We start from the raw sequence: 19,623 nt of genomic DNA, 5'->3' as shown, positions 1-19,623 counted from the left end.
CCATGATGGGAAGTACACTCAAACCTCGATAAAACGAACACAGATATAACGAATTATCGGTTATAATGAAGTAAATGAAGAATAGTCTTGTCATAGCTACAGTGTTACAAATAAACGTTTATAACGAATTTTCGGATATAACGAAGTTATTTTCATGGCAGATGTGACTGTTATAATTAGGTTTGAGTGTACGTGGATTTGCCTATTCTTCGTGCTTGTGGCTTCGAACGCACTTGTGGCTGTTTATTGCCGTGGCTTTTGTTTCAGATGAAATAATGGCTCATTGTGAACCTCGTGAGCCAATTTCAATTGGTGAGCTTAAAGGGTCAAGGTGGTGAAGTGAGGCTGCTGAACTTTTGTTGAACTTCATCTTGCGACAAAGCAGCTGCAGGGCACACGGAGCCGAAAGAACGAAGCTTATGCAAATTTATGTACTACCCATCCCCATGCGGACTGAAGTTTCACATGTTGCAGCTCCCATGGATACTAGCGCCAGATTTCCCTCTAGTGTACTATTACGAAGCTCTGCAAGCGGCTCTCTACAAGTGAGGATTCATTTTTTGAACGATGTCCTGCAAAGTTGCCGGCATGTGGTTTGAAGGAGCTCAGATCTGCCCTATAGGTTTCTGCGATGAAAACTTTTCAACAAATTTCCGTGCTCTTTTAAGGAGGGCTGTCGCCCCTCAACTAACTGTGCTGTTGCGAGTCTCGCAGAAAACTGCTTCCGACTAAAAACATTGATGTCGGGGCAATTTGCCCATGTTTTGCAGTAACTTTTTTTTTTTCACAAATTTTACGCTTCGGAAGCTTATCTTTTTTTGGCCAGTATTATACAGAACCAGCACCACAGTTCCATCTGCAGAAAAACATGCCAGCGAACATGGAGGAATTGGGACATAGTTTGTGTCGGTTGACTTTAAAGGGAGAACAGTGCTGTTGCATGCATGAGAATGCCTGTTGAGAAGTGGGAACTTCAGATTTGCAACTTCGAGTCGGTATTTTTATTGGAGGTCAAATACGCCGTAATATACCCCTGCAACAACAGCAATGGCATACTTGCAAAAGTCGCAGCGTCCCTTTTCCTAACGCTACGATGATCACAGGAAAAAAACCTACGGTATGCTCTGTGAGGCACTCTTAAAGGAGCACAGACACAAAAGTTTTGCATCTTGTTTTTTCTGTTGCAACAGGTAGCTAACGACCCACTTATCATGGCTAGAAAGCACGTTTGCTCGAGCACGCGACAGTTAATTACTTGGAGAAGGTTTTATAGCGCCCAGTCGTAGTTTCGGTTTCAGAGAGCGCCGAGTGAGTCGGGACCCTATAACACCCTCTGAGGCGTTGTAAATATGCGTGAGCCGCCAAAAATTTACTGCTGAGGCAATTGCATCAGCCTTTGTACTCTCGTACAGGTCTTCCCCCTCTTTCCGTTGAAAAGATTTGCTAGAAGAGAGCGGTCGCAAGGGTCGTGGCAGCCAACACAAACTCGTGGCGCAGATGTCGGTTGGTTGTTTACACGAAAACCAAAGGCGCGTTTCGCGTACAGTGGCGCGACACTCACTTTAAAATTGATTTTAAATATGTTCTAGGCTATATTATCCGTTCATATTTCGTACATGATGGGTGTGGGTCCACACAAATCCACCCCGTAAGTTATCTTGCCTTCAAAAGTTTGTGTCAGTATTGCTTTAAATCACTCAAATCACTGATTAACGTGTAATGCATGCTGATTCACTGACGTCAACAAGTGACTTAAACTTAACCCATTTGGTTCACTCTGGAGACACACTTGATTAAACTCTTGAATAGCACCTAATTTGCTCTATCCATTCTCGATTCACATTCATGTATGTTAATTGATGTTAAGTTCACTTTAACTTGTACTCGTCACTTGGCATCAAAACATACGTGTTTTGAGTGACGAGAACTTTAGTACCATACGTATTGACGACAACGACGTACGCCGTATTTTTCTACCAGTGAGCCATGTGAGACGTGTGAGTGAAGGGAACGGTAGTGTGTGACGTCGACACTAGTTGACAGAAGAAAAAGGGATGTCAAATGAATTCATATACATGTTTATTTTTATTAGGTTACGATAGCTGGACTAGAGACGGGTGCTAGCGCTTGCATCTTGTGTCTGTGTGTTTTCGTCTCCTAGGTTCTTCCGAAATATTGATGGAAAATGATAAATGCATAACTGTAGTGGTCTGAGATATAAACAATTCAGTAACTAACACAGTTGTCAAGAATATCCAGCAAATTAATGTTAAGAGGTATACTTAGGCGTTCCAGCTGATATGGGTCATCTGGATATACACACACACGTATGATAAGCTGTGTGTAGAATTTGATGAAGTTAATCCATTGCATTGCGTTTTTACTGGCGCTGAAGCAAAGTTGAAAACCGTTGCGCGTGTCCTGTAGTGCTAGGAACTCAAATGTGACAACGTACAGCGTATTGTGTCCACTAATAATTTTCCTGGTGAGATGCGGGAGCCAAAACTGTGGTGTCGCTCCCGCCACAGGAGAGCAACCTGCGCGCACCTACGGTCAGCGGGGACGGCGTTATGGTGTGTTATGCTCATGGTTATGCTTGAGGTCGTAGATTCGACCCTTGGCGACGAGGACGGCATGCAAGAAAGAAAGGAAGGAATACAAAAGGGAGAAGGCAGGGAGGTTAACCAGACAGTGGTCCTGTTGGCTACCCTACGCTGGGGGAAAGGGGAGTGGATGAAAAAAAAAACATGGCTGATCCCTCTGTGATAGGAATCGGAACACGAAAGTGAAACGTGTCTTCACAGACGTAGTTGAGCGTTTGTTGTGCATTCTTTCGCCCCAAGCGCGAAGGAATGAATGCTACAGCATCAAAGTGTAATGTTACGCGAAGAACGGCAAGCCGCTCGAAACTTGCAATGCGCTACTCAAGCAGAAAGGACGCGCGGAACGAACATACACAGGATGAGCGCGAGCTGTCACGGTTGTAACTTATTTCTGAGTGAGCAGCGCGCTCCTTTCGCAAAAGCGGCCGCTGCAGTGAGCGAGGTCAGCGAGGTGACCTTCGTGCTCTCAACGGAAACTTGCAGGCAGAGCGCAAGACGTACAAACCACCGAGATCACGAGATAAGCGCCCGCACGAGCGACCACGCCCTGTCGAGGCGCGCGCAGCGCGCGCTAATCCGCGTGGAGGACGACTTTTAAAGCGCGCTCTTCGAGTCCTTCGCGCCATCTCGCTAGTGATAACGAAAACACGCTGTATCGCCGATCTCTGAGTACCGCCACCGGTAAATGCAACGTTACTAGAACAAACTCAGTTTAAAAGCTCCGCCGGAGAGGCGGTCCGCGTGGCGGTCGTGAGAACTAGTGGCGCTGCAGTCACGTCTAGCTCCCGCGGCTGGCGCTTGTGATCGGCGCCGCCGATGTACGAGCGCACGTGGGTTACAGTGACGTCTGCGTTTTGTTCGCTCGTCTTTTTTGCGACTGTTCTTGACCAGGCTTAGCGTCTTGTACGAAAACACGTGCATGATGTACGAAGCGTAACGAGGGCGAACAGATTCATGGTGCGGTATGCTGACTTGCTTTGCGCCGGGCTGCAAGAGCGGCTACCGCAACGACGACTCCGCTTCACGACACTTCTTCGGACCTCCAAAAGACCCTACGTCATTCAAGTTTTGCATCGCAAAGATAGTAAGGTTACTGCGAAATGCAAGGTCTGTGGCGTTCATTTTGAGAGTGACCACGTTGTAAAGCACTATCGTCGTGTCGTTGCGGGACAAGAAGTTTTGATCCCACGTGGAAAGTGGGAACTCGCGCCCGGTGCCGTGCCGTGCTTGTTCCCAGCACTTCCACCCCACATTTCAAAGCCAAAATGTTCGGGGTTTAGGCGCAAATCCTCCCCAAAACGCACGGCGTCCCGCGAAAGCCCAGTGCCCAGTTTGGAGGAGCCGCTAGAAATACAACAGCAAAACGAAAGGCAGGCGATTACCTATATACGCTACCGAGACTGACAGTTGCATCACACTGACATTCGATCAGTTGTCAGCTGTCGCCATGCCTTCAAAGCAGTGGATTTTCGAGAGATTTTACAACGAGGTATCGAACAAGATGTGCGGAATATTTTACACTCTCCGGCTCGGGAACGGGCTGCTCAGCGCAAAAATTTGATACGGTACACATAGAAAAGACGAGGACCAGCGCTGGTCCTCGTCTTTTCTATGTGTACCGTGTCTCCGGGAACGGAGACTTACTTGTGCAAAAGATCATTGTAGTTGACGAGCAGTTTAACTGCGTAGTGAACGGCTACAGCACGAAACGCAAACGACTGTCGTACAGTGTAAGAAGTGCTGCTGTTGCGTGACAGCAGCTTCGCGGACTCTCCGTTCAAGATATATCGGTGTTGCAGCCCGAGATGCCTTCACGCCGTTTCCGCGCACCCCGCGAGCCTGAGACCGCCGCGTCTGTCGTTAAACTGACAGTGAACAGACCACGGCTCTTCCCTGGAACGGTTACGGGGGGGCGAGAGGTGTTTGCCTGTCATCGCGCCCCTTGCTTTGGAACCAAGCGTCGATGTGTTCGACCTTCGACCCCAGGAGCTGGCGCCTGGAAGCCGCGGCCGGGTCACGGTCACGTGATCGTCGTGGAAGGGAGAGAGCGTCGACGAGGCGACAGGGAGTCCACCTCCGGCAGCCAAGGAGACAAGCTGCTCGGAAAACCGCTTGTATACTCAATCGGGCCTGGGGCCCTTTGTTTTCTGGTCGCGTAGTTTATTAAAGACCCTTCAATAACCATCTCTGAGTCCGCAGTCTCCTACATCACCAACAAACTGGTTGGCAGCGGCGGGATGAGAAGAAGGCTGGCGGACACCTGCTGAAGGGAAGGAACTTCGACGATCCGGGATCATCGGGTTCCACTACGCAGACGAGGCAAGCGGCGAAGGCTCCACAACGAGCAAGTCGTCGATCTGGGATCGGCAGATGAGGCAACGTCTCCGGGAGACAAGGCCATCGCACGCTCGTGGTATCGGTGAGTGCTTGAGCGACCACTGTTTGCCAGACGATTAGAACCGGGTTCAATCGGGCACATTAATTTTCGTTTGCCACCACAGGGTGTGTGGTTATTTCGAAAGTTGGTGTAGTCGGCTCTTGCTTACCATGGATATAAGGAAGCTAACAAAAGACGAATTGCTGCTTTTGGCGGAAGAGCTCGGGGTGGAAGTGAGTCAGAAAATGAGGAAACCCGAGATCCGCTGCGCAATTCAGGAAGTTGATTTCGAAGAGGACGAAATCGCAGAGGCATGGGAAAAGATATGCCGCATTGAGAAAGAACGGGCAGAAGCTAGAGAAAGGAAAGAACAGAGGGAACAAAGGCAAGCTGAGTTAGAGCTTGAGAGAGAACAGAGGAAAATTGAGCTTGAACTCGAAAGGATAAGGCTCGAGCAAGCGAGATTGGCGTCGGGAGCGAGTGTGGCAGCCGCTTCGTCCGACCATGTAAAGATGACTAGTTTGCTTCAGCCGTTCAGTGTGGGGAATGACATCGGTCTTTACCTTGTGAATTTCGAACGCATGTGCGAGAGACATTCATTCACCCGCGACACTTGGCCACAAAGGTTGCTTGCGTTGCTTCCGGGGGAGGCGTCACAAGTTGTTGCTCGTCTTAGCGCTGGTGAAGCAGGCGACTATGATTTGGTGAAGTCAAGCCTGCTCTCCAAGTATAAGCTCTCCACCGAAGAGTTTAGGAGAAGGTTTAGAACAGGCAGGAAAAAAGCGAATGAAAGCTTTGTTGAATTTGCTTGCAGCCTTAATGATAACTTGCTCGAATGGATAAAGGGCTCTAGTGCAGAGGGCGACTTCGGCAAGCTTCAGAATTTAATCTGTCTCGAGCAGTTCTATGAGTGCTTGCCGGACAACATACGCCTTTGGGTGAGAGACAGACAAGTTGGCGTCTGTGTGAAGAAGGCAGGGCAACTTGCGGATGAGTATGTGGCGAGTCGTGGCCTCAAAGAGACTAACCTAAGCAGTCAGGGCTATCGAAAGGCTCACCCTGGGCAGCAGCCTTACTATAAAGGACCGCGAGATATGCGGGTAAGAGAGGGCAAAGGGCAGCTAAATTCATCGCAACCTACTGCTAGCGGGAACAAAGAACAGGAAGTCCGAGGAAAGGGGCCAGAGAGTCAGTCAGAGGAATTGGAAAAGAGACGGCCAACCATTTGTTACATTTGCAAAGAAGCGGGTCACTTTGCCAGAAATTGCCGAAAGGAAAAGCGTGTATTCGCGACCATAATAAGCAGTGATCCCAGTAACAACGAGCTACTAAAACCGTACACCAAAGATCTAGTTGTAAATGGCCAGAAGTGTAAAGTACTTAGGGACTCAGCGGCCACCATGGACGTGGTCCACCCAAAGTACGTATCAAGTAAGGACTATGTTTCTGAATGCGCTTGGATACGTCAAGCAGTCAGTGAGGACTCCGTGTGCCTGCCAATGGCAAAAGTTCACATTGAGGGGCCATTCGGTACTTTAGAAACTGTGGCAGCGGTATCAAAAGCGTTGCCCGAGGGGTATCCATACCTTTTTTCAAATAAATCCGAGTCGCTTTTGAATGAGCAGGGAAAAAAGTTTGCTGACGTGGACGCACAGGTGCTTGCGCTGACGCGATCGAAAGCCAGACAGCTTTCAGTGCAGTTGCGTTATTCAGACGGGAAAGAGGAACCTGAACTGGAAGAACCAGTAATTGGGGGAAACGTAGCGGAGCAGACGGAGGTCAAGGTACCTGTGAGTGCCGGAAAAGATCAAATTGATGCTGAAGCGGAGCGCCCGCAGAAAGGCGCTGGGCGTGAAAGGCTCACCGAAACCGAGGACGAAGGCTCGTTGGTAAGACCAACTGCGCCTTCTCTACATAAACTACTGAATATTGGTCGGGATACACTAAGGGCCGCGCAGAAAAACGACCCTACGCTTAAGGTCGTGTGCAGTAGCCTAGGCGAAGGCGTCTCATCGAGTAACATTAAGTTCAGGGAAAGGGATGGTATCCTTTATCGACATTACAAAGACAAACGAGGCAGAAGCTTTGATCAGATAGTAATTCCAGCCGATTATCGGAAGGATCTGCTGAGTCTTTGCCACGATCACCCGTGGGCAGGGCACCTCGGAGTGAACAAAACTAAAAAGAGGCTACTCCAGGAAATCTACTGGCCAGGTTGTTTTAGAGATGCACAGGAGTTCGTACGAACATGTCAGACGTGTCAGAAGGTGGGTAAATCCAACGACAAAAGGAAGGCCCCAATGGTGAAGGTGCCTATAATTTCAGAACCGTTCTCAAGGGTTGTTATTGATATTGTTGGACCCCTACCTAAGACCAAGGCTGGTTACAAGTACATATTGACTATGTTGTGTCCAGCAACAAAATTTCCTGAAGCCATACCGCTAAGAGAGGCTACTTCAGTGCAGGTAGTAGATGCCCTATTGACAGTGTTTTCTCGCCTTGGTTTCCCAGCGGAGATACAATCAGACCAAGGGACGACTTTCACGAGTGCACTTACGACCACATTTCTTGAGAAATGCGGAATCAAAATTTTACACAGCTCCGTGTATCACCCACAAAGCAACAGTGTTGAAAGATGGCACGCTGTGCTTAAGAAAGTGCTGAGAGCGTTGTGCCATGAGCGAAAGGTAGACTGGGACTGTTGTCTTCCAGGCGCGCTTTTCGCTTTGCGCACTGTGCCGCACGAAGGGACTGGGTTTGCTCCTGCAGAACTCGTGTATGGGCGAAATCTTAGGGGCCCATTGCAGCTAGTTCGGGAACTTTGGGAAGACAAACGGGTTGATAAGAGTGTGGTAGAATATGTAGTTGAACTAATGGGAAGATTAAATGAGACTCGACAAATTGTAAAGGCCAACTTGGAGGAAGCCCAGAAAGCGGCGAAGCGCTACTACGATAAGAATGCGAGAAAGAGGACATTCAAAGTTGGCGACAAGGTGATGATATTGCGCCCGAGTAGGCAGAACAAGCTCGAGGTCCTCTGGGACGGACCGGCTGAGATAATAGAATGCGTGTCTGAGGTAAATTACTTGGTAACGTTACCCGGACGGAGACAGGAAGAGCGAGTTTATCATGTGAACTTGTTAAAGCCATACTTTGAAAGGAGGGAGATGGTGAGCATTGCCTTGAATCACTCTCAGGACGTTACTACGGAGGTGCCTTCCTTACTCTGCGAAATGGCTCCGACTGTAGAACAAATCATCGCGCACTCTGTGGATAAGAGTGAGCTGAACAATGAACAAATTGAGGATTTAAGGAGAGTCATAGAGGACTCCCTCGAATGCTTCACGGAGAAGCTGGGACGGACACACTTGGTGACACACGACATTGAACTAACATCAGAAGTTCCATTTACATCTAAAGCCTATCGCATGTCACCAAGGAATCAAGAGATTATGAAAAGTGAGATCAGCCGCATGCTTGAACTAGGAGTGATCAAGCCAGGAAGCAGCGATTACTGCTCTCCGTTGATGTTGGTAGAAGCACCGGGAAAGGATCCACGACCTTGTGTGGATTACAGAAAGTTAAATGCGATCACTAAGGACGAGGTTTACCCTTTGCCGAACATTGAAGAAAGAGTGGAGCTGGTTAGCAAGGCAAGGTTTATATCTACTTTTGATTTAGTGAGAGGCTACTGGCAAGTACCTTTAACCGAAAGAGCCAGTCGCTATGCAGCTTTTATAACGCCTTTCGGTACTTTTCAACCTGTGACAATGAGTTTTGGCCTCAAGAACGCACCATTTTGTTTCTCAAGATTGATGGACCGGGTACTGGAGGGACTTAGTGAATTCGCATTGCCCTACCTGGACGATGTAGCTGTGTTTTCGAATGACTGGAGTTCCCACTTGGAACACGTGAGGGAAGTACTTGATAGATTCAGAGCAGCAGGCTTGACAGTAAAGGCAGAGAAGTGCCAGTTGGGGCGAACCAGTGTCACTTACCTGGGTCACGAGATAGGACGCGGAAAGCGCGAGCCGATGAAAGCGAAGGTAGCAGCAATACTAAACTTTCCGAAGCCCGTGACGAAGAAAGATGTTCGATCATTTCTGGGAATGGCCGGATATTATCAACATTATATACCGAGCTACTCCCAACTCGCGAGTCCTCTAACGGATAGTTTGAGGAAGATGGAACCGGAAAAGGTCACTTGGACTAATGCAAAAGAGGAAGCATTCTTGAAATTGAAGAACGCTCTATCCCTAGGACCAGTCTTGGCTTCACCTGATTTCAGTCGCAAATTCATTCTCCAGTGCGACGCTGGTAATCGTGGTCTTGGTGTCGTTCTTTCTCAGATAAACGAGCAGGGTGAAGAACACCCCGTGCTGTACCTCAGTCGGAAATTGACCCCGCGGGAAGAGGCTTACAGCACGTCGGAAAAAGAGTGCCTGTGTATTGTTTGGGCGATTCAAAAACTGCGCTGTTATCTCGAGGGGACCAAATTTGTGGTAGAGACTGATCATTCCCCCCGTCATGGCTTAAAGAAATGTCGGGAAAAAGCGGCCGGCTACTGAGATGGAGCCTTATTCTGCAAGAGTTCAACTTCGAAGTTAAATACAGAAAGGGAAGTGCGAACAAAAACGCAGATGGTTTGAGTCGAGGGTTCTAAGTGGCTTGAGGGCAATTCGGTGGAACGGCCACCTGTTTTTTGTGTAACCTTGCACTATGGTATGTCTTCTTAGTCGAGAACCGAATACACCAAAGAAAAATAAGAAAAAAAAACGACCAAGAGGTCTCAGTAAACTGTCTGGCAGCCAGGTCGTTTGTGCGCTGCCGGTCCCGAGCGTTTGCGAATGTGTGTGTTGGTGCTCGTGCGTGTGTGTGAAGAGCAGTGTTTCTGCAACATACACTCGTGTTTCCTTCTTTCGACCCTGCATCGGCGGAAGCAGCCTCGACGAAGGACTTCATCGGGGGGAGGAGTTTGTTGCGTGACAGCAGCTTCGCGGACTCTCCGTTCAAGATATATCGGTGTTGCAGCCCGAGATGCCTTCACGCCGTTTCCGCGCACCCCGCGAGCCTGAGACCGCCGCGTCTGTCGTTAAACTGACAGTGAACAGACCACGGCTCTTCCCTGGAACGGTTACGGGGGGGCGAGAGGTGTTTGCCTGTCATCGCGCCCCTTGCTTTGGAACCAAGCGTCGATGTGTTCGACCTTCGACCCCAGGAGCTGGCGCCTGGAAGCCGCGGCCGGGTCACGGTCACGTGATCGTCGTGGAAGGGAGAGAGCGTCGACGAGGCGACAGGGAGTCCACCTCCGGCAGCCAAGGAGACAAGCTGCTCGGAAAACCGCTTGTATACTCAATCGGGCCTGGGGCCCTTTGTTTTCTGGTCGCGTAGTTTATTAAAGACCCTTCAATAACCATCTCTGAGTCCGCAGTCTCCTACATCTCCAACACTGCGGGCATGGAACATCTGCTCGGTGAAGTTGAAGAACTGAAGCTGAATACTGACGACTGTTCTAGCGACAGAGTACGCGCGAATAACTGCTCGGTGCTCACATCACGGCCGATCTGTTCGAATTGTTCAAGGCACCATAGAAGGATTCGACGAAGAAAGATGAAACACCGAAAATACAACTATCCGCAGAAATAATTGCTCAGAGACGTACGACATCTATTCGATGTAATCGCACACTGAGACTTCATTTACCGAGTTCTCGTAAAATTTTCCGATTTTGGGTCAGTATCCCTTTAACCGTCGCGAAAACGTGTCTTGTAAACATTGCAAAGCATTGGTGATGTCTTTCGAGAAAGTTTTTTCAATAAATTGTAGAAACATGAGTACTGTTTTTCTAGAACGTTTTTGTATCTCGAGTAAGTACGCTTCTTTGTACACTATAAAGGCTGTTACAAACGTGTTGGGTTGTTCTTGGTCTAGATAAGACGGCAGCGGCTAAAATTTGGTGGTAGTTATAAAAATTACGCTAAAAACCCTCATTCGCTTAGAAATTCTTATGCTTGGAAGTTAAGCGCAATGTAGACAGCTCAAATATTGTAACAGGGTCGTGACGTCGACGAAGGCAGCAGTCAGCAGGTCCGAGATGAAACTTTATTTGGCCGAACTTGTGGCCGAGAAACTGAAAGTCAAACTATACAGCAATACACTGATAGCGGCGAACAGAGCGTCGACCGTCGATCAACTCACAAGCGGTCAAGCGCGTCGGCTTTTATACAGGCGCTATCGAACTTTCCACTCACAAGCGGTCAAGCGCGTCGGCTTTTATACAGGCGCTATCGAACTTTCCAGCGATATCGCTGGTGGCGGCGTTATCTCTCGACAAAACTGGAACATTCGCGTGCGGCGCGCAATCATAACAAGACGATCTACTACAATCGCGAAGCTTCACGAACACTGCTTCGCGGACAGCGTCGGGCGTTGATAACCGTCCTTGCTGGTCAAACCCGAATACGTCAAAATAAAACAAGAAGTGGGCGTGGCAATATAGACCGAAGATCGATTCTTAGCCAATCAATGAACAACGCACGCGGGCCAATGCATACAGACGATCTTATGCATATCTACCTAAGTATCCACCTAACTAGTACAATAAGTAAGTTGCCGCGCAGTTGCCGCGAGCAACTGCGCGTCGGACCGCAGCGTTATGCCGTGGCAGCAGACCACGCGCCGATAGTGGCGCAAGACGGAACTGCAGCGCCGCTAGTTCTCGCGACCGCCGTTCGGACCACCCTCCTCCGCTGGCGGAGATACGGAGCTATGAAACTGAGTTTGTTCTAGTAACGTTGGGTAAATGGTGTACATAAATAGCTCGCCGTTCGCACAGCAGAGAACATGCCGTCTGTGGCGGAGTAGTTTCGCGCTGGCGATCGAGAGGTCATAAGTTCGACTCCCGGTGACGGAACTTTTTCCTATAGTTTTTGCTTTCCCATGTGTTAGTCTATATTTTACAACGTCATATCCGGGACGGAAATGCGTCAGTGGAGCCATGGTGGACCCCGGCATAAAACGTTTTCGTGTTAAAAAAGGAAATGATAGATAAATGCGCTGATACGTATGTGGCGGTGGCACTGTACAATAGTCACAGGCGTTCAAAAAGGCCCGTAGTCCTTAAAAAAAGCACAAAAGTGCTTTAACTGCCTTGTGGGCCGACGAGCGACGGGGACGGTGCTCCAGTAGCATCTACACGGAGAGCGGCCGATCGTCCAATCGTCGCATGGCATCGGAAAGCGTTCGTCTTTTAGAGGTGCCAAATTGAGGGCAGCGGCATAGCAGATGATCGATGTCTTCCTCAGTACCGCAGACCTCGCATGCCGCACTGTCGGCGTACGCCTTCGTGAAGGCAACCCCCAACAATATCAGACCAAGAAGCGAAGCTTCACGTCGACGAAGTCCGGACGGAGTTCGGAGTTACAGCGAAGGGTTTATTTGGTGGAGTCTCGTATGTATTATACTTGGCGTGTTCCTCTCCGCCAAACAGGGACTACGTGCCAAGTGACGAAGCTGCCTTGCAGCGTCTGTCCTATAAAGAGGAATCGGAACGGTAATCTCTTCATGATGGGATGTGCGCGCCGCATTGTCTGCGGAAACATTGCCACAATGACCAGGTAGCCACTGAAAGTCAACCTCGGGGCCTTTTTCTTTGATGCGGTGATGAATCTTGAGAATTTCGTACGTAAGCTGCTCGTGGCATCCGCGTCGGAGAGGTGACCGCAGGCACTGTAACGCCGGTTTCGAGTCGGAGAAAACAGCCCATTTGCTCGGTCTCTCCGAATCGATGTACTCTAGGGCACAACGCAGAGGTGTAAGTTCTGCCGCCGTAGATGTAGTTACATGGGATATTTTGAGTTGTAGTGTTATTTCTCGTGCTGGTGTCACCACCGCAACGCCAGAACTGGTCACCGTGGTCGACCCATTGGTGTAGATGTGCACCTACAGTGACGACATGCAGAACATTCGTGGACTTTAGATGTAGGTGCACGTTTAGCAATCCAGTCTCGTGCTGCCGCGTCTCGGAACTAGAGCACTGCACGGGCCGTGATTCTGGGCCCAGGCCCGGCACGGGCCTGGCACTCTTTCAAGTTTATCCGCCCGAACCCGGCCCGAACCCGAGAAAAAATTTCAGCTACCCGGCCTGGCCCGAGCCAGCATTTTAGTTGGTTTTACCAAAACATGCAAAATACAGCAAGTCCTTTTAAAGGGACACTAAAAGCAAATAACCATTTATGTCAGAGTGAAAGCTCAATGTATGACAACTTCCAAAACGGCAATATTATCAACAGCAGTGCCTTACCGAGAAATTAAGCTAAATGTATCACACGATGAGCGCCACGAGCGGGACATTTTGTAAATGATCCCGATGACGTGAGAGAGTCCGACTACAATTAATCACTCGTAATCGAACTAGCTGCAATAAAAAAAAGAACCTTCCGTGCATCAAGAGACGTAATAAAATGCTGTTAGTTGGTTTCTGTTTGATTCGTGGAAAAAAGGACCTCTGGCGTTGCCATGGGGGAACGGCTCGCGTGGTTCAATGGTTCCGTTTTCGCTGAACTGCGCTTCGCTCACGCGGTCGCGTTTCAGTGGTTGTTTTAGTGTCGCGTACTGCCGCGTGTGTTTTGCGCGCTCGTGAAAGTAGCTCTGACAGAAAGTTCGACAAAATGCCGCAAACATGTGATGTTGCCAGATGCCCGAGTGGTGCACGCCGCCAGTGCACCCCGCCGCGCAGTAAAGGCGGGCAACGTTGGGCACGGCAACAGTGACGTGACAAAGACCGCTTTCAGGCGGGTGATTTGAAGTGCGCTAACGCGATGCGGACCACTAAAACGTGATTTTATTTCAAAATAAGCACTTCCTTGGCACAAAAGTAGCACTACGAGGTTTCTGGACCGCTATTTCAACAATCAACGTCGACTTAATATTTGTAGGGATGGGCGAATATTCGGGCGTTTCGAACATTCGAACGAATATTAGAGTATTCGAATTCGCTTCGATACGAATTTAGATTATTCGAAATTTCGAAGTATTCGAAATGAACTAATATATATGTATACATTTGACTGCACATAACTCCCTGTAAAGGTGGTTTATCTGCAGCGTCTGGTTGCTGTGCCGTGAAACAACCCATCCAGGGGAAATCTGCACTGCCGCGAAGCCACACTTCAAGGTTAAATGTACATATTTTTTAAAGTTCAAAAGCGTGTTATATGAGCTTATATACGCTAAGTATCGTAATTTTTAAATTGTAACGTATTGCACCACTTATAACTTGCACCCTACTGCTATTTAAATCTTGATACTATTAGGCTGCTTCCACTTCATTTCAAACCAAAAAAGTGACATTCACTCATACCTGGTTCCAATCCTTAAAAATATTGTGCAAGGGTCATGACAAAAATGCTCATTTTTCTTAATAATATGCGGTAAATATTATTCGAACTATTCGATTCGAAATTATTCGACCAAATCACTATTCGCTTCGGATTCGCTTCGAACCTCAAATTCACTATTCGCCCATCCCTAAATATTTGCCTTAGAGGTTGAAGATTAACACTTCAGATGATACTTTTTGGGAAATTGGCGGCTCGTTGACCCCACTCAGTCGCACCTGGGCGCGATAAGACCGGACTGGTGAGGAAACTTCCATGGTGTCGGAGAGGAGACGCCGCAGGTGCGCGGAGCGCTAAAGTATCCCCATCCCTTCCGGAATATTCTCAGTCGCTAAAAGCATTCCAAATGCCTCGAAAAAAAATTCGGGAGATCCCATGTACCGTGGGAGTCGATGTTATGCGAAGCATGCGGCGGGTAGGTGACTGTGGCGTAACTTTTTTTACTGAGCGACACGTTACAAAATGACGCTAAAGATTTGTATAGATTTTATACACACACACACACACACACACACACACACACACACACACACACACACACACACACACACACACACACACACACACACACACACACACACACACACACACACACACACACACACGTGTGTGTGTGTGTGTGTGTGTGTGTGTGTGTGTGTGTGTGTGTGTGTGTGTTGAAGAGCCGCATATGTGTTATATACCCACTTGTTTACGGTTGGTTAACGCTGCCAATGGCAACGTGGGTATTACCAACACCAGAAGCGGTAAGCTGATATGTAGTGCCTATACGTGTCCCGAGAACGCACGCACGTTTCACGAACCCGTGTGCATGTGTGCAAGAAGTTCTTGACAGTTCTTGAACAAGGGCATCATCACCGTGATTAGTGAGCACCAGCAGCTGGTCATGACTTGTTACAGGATCCGGTCGTGATCGTGGTGACGAGGTGTCCATGTGCAGTGAAGTATGTGGTATAGTAGAGCTGTTGGAATTTGTGGACGCCTCGGTCATTTCGTCGACAAATTGTCTGTCGACAGAGCCCGCGACATGTCGGAACCTGAAGCCACCCTTCGCGTTGGTGAGGTATAGGCCGTCGAGGCTGGTAGGCCTAGATTGTGCTACGTAGACCAACATCAGCGGATGGTGTTCGTCGTATTCGTAGACTACCTGGGCCTATGTGGCCTACGTAGCCTAGTCTACAAAGCGGCTGTCAATCAATCTGGCATTATCCTCGGACAGCATGAGGCCATCGCCCAGCCTCGTAAGAAGTGAAAAGAACACGGCGTCGTTCTGGCGGACTAATTGCACTTGACGGTGCGGTGATGTGGACATCATATGTAACTTTCGTTAATTTGTTCCTCCGGGGTCGAGCAATGCTTCAATATAGCTCACTGAATCATAGTAATTCAAACGTTATGTTTATTAGACTGCTATAAAAGCGGAGCCAACACTGGAACTACAGACGTTAATCTGATATGACGCCTGTGTCGTATGAGTACACATCGTAGAAGTATCATGTAGTGTTTATTGCTTTCTTGTAAGATTAGATAGCCAGCACCACAACCACAATTGATGTTGCACCGTTATTACGCCTGCGTAGGCTGTTTTTCCAAACCAGTGTATAGACCGTACGTGCGTGGCTGAGTGGTAGAACACCTGATTGCCACGCGGAATGCTTGGGTTCGATTCCTGCTGGGATCCTATTTTCATTCTTTCCATTCGTTGAGTCAATGCTGCCGATGTTTGTTTTCCTTAACGCTCCAGAATTTAAGTTACCAATGTCTGTTCTCGCCGTTCCTGGGTAGATATAAACTGTCAATCACCTGTGGCCCATACCCGTACACCGCGGACCGTGGTAAACGGGTATGTGCCACACGTGTCTAGTGGAAAGGGTTTGACGACGTACGCGACAGGATTTTAAAGTTATTCATGTCATGACCCGGCAATCATATTAGTCAAATCCTCTTACCCTCCCATGCAAATTTTGGTCTACACCAAGTTAAGGAGGCGATCATGAGAGCACCCAGACGTAGGCGGCTAGATAGATGGATAGATAGATAGATACGTAGATAGAAACGCTCAAAGTGCCAGAGGTTCGCTAAGAAATGCTTCGCATTTAAAATGTGACATTGCGATCCATGCACCAGAGGCGCACGAAATAAGAATACACGTTCGCTGTGAAGCTGTTTATTTAAACGTCCTGAACTGCTTAAACAAAGTACGGTGTATGAGCTAGCAACCATCACGATAATAATAATAATATCTGGGGTTTAACGTCCCAAAACCACGATATGATTATGAGAGACGCCGTAGTGGAGGGCTCCGGAAATTTCGACCACCTGGGGTTCTTTAACGTGCACCTAAATCCTAAGTACACGGGCCTCAGACATTTTCGCCTCCATCGAAAATGCAGCCGCCGCGGCCGGGATTCGATCCCGCGACCTTCGGGTCAGCAGTCGAGCGCCATAACCACTAGACCACCGTGGCGGGGCAACCATCACGATAGTTTAGCTCAGCGTTCAGAATAAAAATGTCCAGCTTGACGTCTTCCTCCAGTCACACACAAGGAGATTACAGGATCGGAACAGCCACTCCTTGTTCACCTTCGTCTAAGGCCTTGATCAAATTCTCAACTTCGGGTTTCATCTTGCGCAGCTTCACGAGCAAGATGTCGTATTGGTACTGTCCTCGCTCGTAGGTTTCGAAGGAGAGCGGGTCCCTCATAAATGCACCCGTCAGATCCAAGTTGGACTCGACCACTTTTTCGTACTTCTCGTAGTAGGCGATGAAGTGTTCCAGCATCACTCGTTGGAGGTACCCCGGGCACAGCGAGGATCCATTGAGACAGGCATCGATGGCGTCGCACACGGCAACGCGGATGGTCTCGTGCTGTACGACGCAAGTGTAGCTGTCGCAGTCCTCCGTCCGCTCCTCGCTGCACCAGTGGGGGTCGTTGAAGAGCGCCTTCTCCGTCAGCAGCGACTGGATCGAGACGACGACACTCGCGATGGTGAGCGCGGGGCTCGACGCCGACGTGTCCGAGCTTTCCAGAATATCCAGGCACACCCTGCCGCTTTTGTACAGGTTTGGATTAAAGCTCACGCTTCCATCGTCGGTGTTCATAAGGCGAACGCGCGGCGGACGCATCGGGCAGTCCTTCGGGCACTGTATCAGGAAGTGGAAGAAGCCGCCCTCGCACGGCGTATGCGAGGGGACCACCATCACCACGTGGAACCGACCGACTGCCACGGGCTCGATGTACACACCCGTTAGGGGATCATTGAAGAGGTCCAGGAGGTCGTCCTCGAGGCGCCGCTGGCACTGCGATGATGGCTCTTCGTGCTTGAAGCGAAACGGGTCCCAGTCGTCGAGAACGAGCACGGATAACCTGTCCATCTCCGTGCTGCTGACTGTGGTCTGCGGCCACTTTGCAGGTTCTCCGACGGGCCGGCCCTTTGGATCGTCGTCGGTGTCGCTGCTATCCGAGACGGTGTCCATCCAGGGTGCGAAGTCTTCGTTAATTGGGCCCTCCATCTCGTCATCCAAGAGCTCGTCGCCGATGGCCGTAATCTCGTCATCGCACCAGTTGGTGGCAGGAGTGTCCAGCTTCATCTCGAAGGAAGTGGAACGTTTTGCACTCACGCAAGGTATCTCAGTGTCGTTTCCGCACACGGGGATCGCTCAGCGTACTTGAGAGTCGCGGGCAGTCTTGAAAATGCACCAGAGTGACGAGACCTTGCACAGCGTCTGCAATTTTCTATGAGGTGCCGATATCGGGTGACGCTCTTATATGTGCAACCCGTAAGGGAGAGGGAAACATACAAGAGGGCGGGGCCAACAGAGGCGACTTCGACAATGGAGGGAAAGTACGGAGGGCGTAGCTTGCGCGCATGTATCTCTATGCGTATTCGTCCGCTTTCGAGAGCGCGTGGGCCAACGACATGGCACTTTGCCTTTCAATAAATTATACGGCCATGGCGTGACATCACACAAGGCGGTTCCACTCGGACCACGTGACCTCGAACTGTCGAGGTGCGAGTAGACCCTCCCGATGGTTCATTCATTCCAGTGCATGCTACGGATATGAATCGCTTCACTTCATTCTGAGAATGGCACTATAGAAAAGATTCAATGAAGGCCTTAAATGCCTCATCTCTTGTATGTAATGCCCTGTAATCTGCACCCTGCAGTGTTGTCTTTCATTTTGTTTTGTTTCACATTCATTTGTCAATGGAGCTCATTTTTTATGCGTGTGATGCCCCTTGGATGGCCTATTTTACTGCGACCGCAACTTTCAATACTAAAAACCGCGTCAACAAAGAAAATAGCTACATAGCATTATGCACAGTTTGACAGACATTTGTAATGTCAATTCTCTTCGAACGGACCATTGTGCGTTCAGTGTAACGTCTCAGAAAACCTGCAACATGTTCTGTGGGACAGACGATATACGCATCAGAGAGACAGTCTCTGAAGGCGGCATTGCACCTCTAGCGGGACTCGTGCGAGGAACATGCGGCATATTCTGGGCCCATGGCAAAGCTACCTGTGCGTTTCGCGCCACGAAACCGCTGTTGAATTTCTTGTGGGCCACAAGCCTTATCGAAGCTGTGTAAACAGCGTAATCTCTGTGTGTGCGTGTGTGGGTGGCTGTATGTGTTGTGATGTGGTTTGCAGTGTACATATTGTAGCGAAGCATTGGAAGCCTGTAATGGGTCGCCCTCTCGAGCGCTTACTAGTGGGTCGTCCTCTTCCGCTCTTCTCAGACAGCACGCTCCTCGCGCTCAGAGTCGGCACCCCGCCTTGACTGTCGCAGTCGTTTATCGTCGCCGAGTGCCCGCTAATAAACGTCTTTATAATTTGGTGGAGGGTGCTGGGCTTTCACAACAACTTCGGCCCTCATTCGATGCCCCTGGCTCTTCGATCCCGTACCCTGCCGCCTACGATGCCTCAAGACGCCTCCCAGCAAACGGCCCCGCCTACACCGACCTCATGCCCAGGTGTGCCTCGTATCCGCGACCCTCCGGTCTTCACTGGCGCAGATGGCACCGACGTGGAGGACTGGCTCGCGATTTACGAGCGCGTGAGTGTCCCCAATAAATGGGACGAGGCAGGAAAACTGACTAACCTGGTTTTCTACGTCGCGGGTGTGGCGGTCTTGTGGTACAACAACCACGCATCAGATTTTACAACGTGGTCCGACTTCAAGACCGCCATTATCAATGTATTTGGCCGCCCTGCCGTTCGTAAGCTGCAGGCCGAACA

The 19,623-nt window shown here is 49.4% G+C and overlaps 1 protein-coding gene across 1 annotated transcript; it reads right to left on the bottom strand.

Annotated features, from left to right (window-relative positions):
- Positions 1-16,929: 16,929 nt before the first annotated feature.
- Positions 16,930-17,970, bottom strand: LOC119405729 (ubiquitin-conjugating enzyme E2 Z). The gene has a single exon (XM_037672565.1). It carries the CDS (start codon positions 17,968-17,970, stop codon positions 16,930-16,932), a length of 1,041 nt encoding a protein of 346 aa, XP_037528493.1.
- Positions 17,971-19,623: the final 1,653 nt, after the last annotated feature.

This window comes from Rhipicephalus sanguineus, chromosome 9 (assembly GCF_013339695.2).
Source record: "Rhipicephalus sanguineus isolate Rsan-2018 chromosome 9, BIME_Rsan_1.4, whole genome shotgun sequence".
Lineage (NCBI taxonomy): Eukaryota > Metazoa > Arthropoda > Arachnida > Ixodida > Ixodidae > Rhipicephalus > Rhipicephalus sanguineus.
Note: the sequence above shows the minus strand (reverse complement) of the source record. Positions and strands in the feature narration are given on the sequence as shown.

What these genes read in the sequence shown, in the direction of transcription:
- LOC119405729 (XM_037672565.1), bottom strand. Translation starts at nt 17,970, where the DNA reads ATGAAGCTGGACACTCCTGCCACCAACTGGTGCGATGACGAGATTACG.